This window comes from Mandrillus leucophaeus, unplaced genomic scaffold, assembly GCF_000951045.1.
Source record: "Mandrillus leucophaeus isolate KB7577 unplaced genomic scaffold, Mleu.le_1.0 Scaffold367, whole genome shotgun sequence".
NCBI lineage: Eukaryota > Metazoa > Chordata > Mammalia > Primates > Cercopithecidae > Mandrillus > Mandrillus leucophaeus.
This window is the reverse complement of record NW_012103887.1, coordinates 1,457,386-1,460,365: the sequence shown is the minus strand read 5'-3', so window position 1 is coordinate 1,460,365 and position 2,980 is coordinate 1,457,386. Positions and strand designations below refer to the sequence as shown.

Below are 2,980 nucleotides of genomic sequence, written 5' to 3'. Positions count from 1 at the left end.
CCCGTTTTGGACATTCAGATTCTGCCATACCCAAGTTCCTCCTCTGGGATCTGCAGCTCTTTCTTGGATGTTACTATTCCAGGATGGCTGGAGGCAGAGAAACATGTGCCTGCTACTTGTAAGACAAAGAAACTGCTCTACCCTCAGAGAAAATCTGCCTGAGTGCTGGCTTCCCCTCAGAGATTCTCTCCCAACCTCGTAACATCTCTTTTCATCCTCCTGCCACAAGGAAGCTAGATGCATGGTTACATTTTCCTAAGAGTTAAGCATTAGGTTCATAGTGTAAATTACTCTCCTTCCTTTCTGATAGGCTGAAATGTATCCTTCTGCATACAGTCTTATGCGTGCCTCTGGTAATGAAGACTGTGACAATGAAGTGTGCCCCTGGAATACAGCGTCTTCATTAATAATGAATACCTGAAGACAGAATAGCTTAGTTCATTAAATATATGCATATAGGTCTGTTCTTTTAATGGGAATAGACCTTTAGGAGACATTTATGTAAATACCCTTGCATTAAATGGACCGTATGATCCTTTTGAGAGGTTTGTAAATGCATTCGAGGCAGTAATACATAAAGGCTTGACACTGGATCCTACTACATGAAGCCTAAAGCAATTGGTCACATTTCGCTCTTCAAATATATTTTTGGTGTTAGCAACAGTCTGAGTTATTTAGTTAACCATTCAAGGTGGCATTTCAGTAAAGCTTGAATAATCATTGCTTAAATTAAGAACTGTCAGGTACCTATAATCCCAGCACTTTGGAAGGTCGGAGGCGAGTGGTTCACCTGAGGTCAGGAGTTCAAGACCAGCCTGGCCAACATGGTGACACCTCCTCTCTACCAAAAGTACAAAAATTAGCCGGGCGTGGTAGCACACGCCTGTAATCCCAGCTACTCAGGTGGCTGAGGAAAGGGAATCACTTAAACCTGGGAGGTAGAGGTTGCTGTGAGCCGAGATTGCGCCACTGTACTCTAGCCTGGGCAACAGAATGAGACTCTGTCTCAAAAATAAAATAAAATATAAATAAATAAAAAGCTATCAGATAAAGACGAAGAAGAGACCAAACCCAGATTAAATAATAAAGGGAAGGAACGAAGAAGTAAAGGCGAGTGAAAGGGTCACAGGATGAAAAATGTATAGAAAGCATAATAAGGCCAACGTCTTATTGAGGAGAGCTGTGACACTGAACAAGACTGATCCTTATATTGGTGGCAAACTGTATTAAAATTACTCAGAAAAGAAAACTGCATATGGTGTACCTATCTCACCATCCAGATGGTAAGTGGAGCTAGGATTTCAGTACAGATCTGAGTTGAGAAGCCATGGTCTTGTCACTATGTACAAAACCTCCTCTGCCATATGCAAAGGAAAAGCCATTTCCTCTGGCTTTTCTTTTCTCTTTTTTTTTTTTAAAGTGTTCTTTGTTTTAGGGAACAAAATAATACTTTGGGGCCCTTCTCTCCACCAAACTAACATAAATATTTAGCTTTCCTAACTGTCAGTTGGGACAAATGATGAAACATGAGTATTGCCGCTGGTAGGTGACTGACAGCCCAGGCAGGGCTTGACGCAGAGGCTGACCAGACTCTCCTTGAACTCCTAGGAGCCGAGGTGACGTACATGAACATGACCGCTTACAACAAGGGCCGGCTGCAGTCCTCCTTCTGGATCGTGGACAAACAGCACGTGTATATCGGCAGTGCCGGTTTGGAATGGCAATCCCTGGGACAGGTAATCTTTCTATGTTATATAAACTGAAAGTTCTGTCACCCTCAAAACTACCACCTTCATAAAGCACGCTACTGTAGATAAGGATACTAAAACCTACAGCATTGATTATTCTTAATTATGTAATTTTAAGAGGCTCATCTCCCTTTTATGTGAAAGGATAAACCTTTCCTCATCGGGATCATCTTGCAAAAAAAAGTGAAAACTGCTATTGCTTCAATGCTTTTGTAATTCATAGGCTGCTCCTAGATTCCTGAGAGCAGGTTGCTATGTAATTTACATCAGCCAGACCTATATTTTCAGGATGATATTGCATCGTCTGTGAGACAGAGGGAAACACAAATTCAGTACAGAGTAATATGTCTTCAGATAGTAATCATTTGAGTTATTTCTTTAATCTCAAGATGAAGATGTTATCTTTCTCTTAACAAATGATTAACTTCAAATATCTTGAAAATACATTTTCACACACTTAGGATTTTTATGCATTTATTTGCGTCAGAGGCAATCCACAGAAGATTACAAAATCACCATCTTTCCGTTAGTTATCCAGTGGCAGGAGGTTCCTGGTCATTGGATAGATACTTAGGGAGACGAGCCAACCTTCTCAGAACATCTTTTTAAATCAACACTCTCTCCTCCTCTTCCTCTCCACACCTACACACAGATATTGTCTCCTCTCCAGCCCACTATTTCTCCATAGCTCTCAAAATTTGGGATCATGCTATTATACTTAATCTTCTATCTTAAATTAGTGTTCCTTTCTCTTGTGCTTAACTATGTGGAATTTTTCTTGGTCTACCTCAGTGTGACATAAAGCATTGCTTAGCAGGACCCATGCATTAGAACAGATTTTAATTTACCAAAGTTGAGGCTAACCATTACATGAAGAATTATAATACATTTTCCAAGAGTTAAACGTATGTTATCAGCTTTATACTTTGTGAAGTTTTTCAGTGAATTCAATGATTATTGCTATCAATTATTACCTTGTATCTATGGTAAGTAGAAGAAATAATTGTTTCAATGCATTGAGGCTTTCTGCTGTGCATTTTTCTAAGCATATAAGGAGTATAACCTCATTCCATTTTCACAGTAACTCTTTCTTGGAAATACTACTCTTATAACTTTATCTGGCAAAGGAAGAAGCTGAGACACAGGTAAGTAACTTACCCGAGAGCACCTTTCAGGAAGTGGCAAAGCTGGAACTCAAACCCCAGCCATATAGCTCTAAACCCCTCACTCTT

General features: G+C 39.9%; 1 protein-coding gene across 2 annotated transcripts in view; it reads left to right on the top strand.

The window, feature by feature from the left end:
- The window catches only part of PLD5 (phospholipase D family, member 5), a 378,906-nt gene that overhangs the window by 232,388 nt on the left and 143,538 nt on the right, over positions 1 to 2,980 (top strand). For both annotated transcript variants that reach the window (XM_011990030.1, XM_011990029.1), the window contains one exon: positions 1,609 to 1,736. In XM_011990030.1, coding sequence (XP_011845420.1) covers positions 1,626 to 1,736 — 111 coding nt within the window. In that variant the 5' untranslated portion in view covers positions 1,609 to 1,625. The remainder of the gene's footprint in view (positions 1 to 1,608; positions 1,737 to 2,980) is intronic.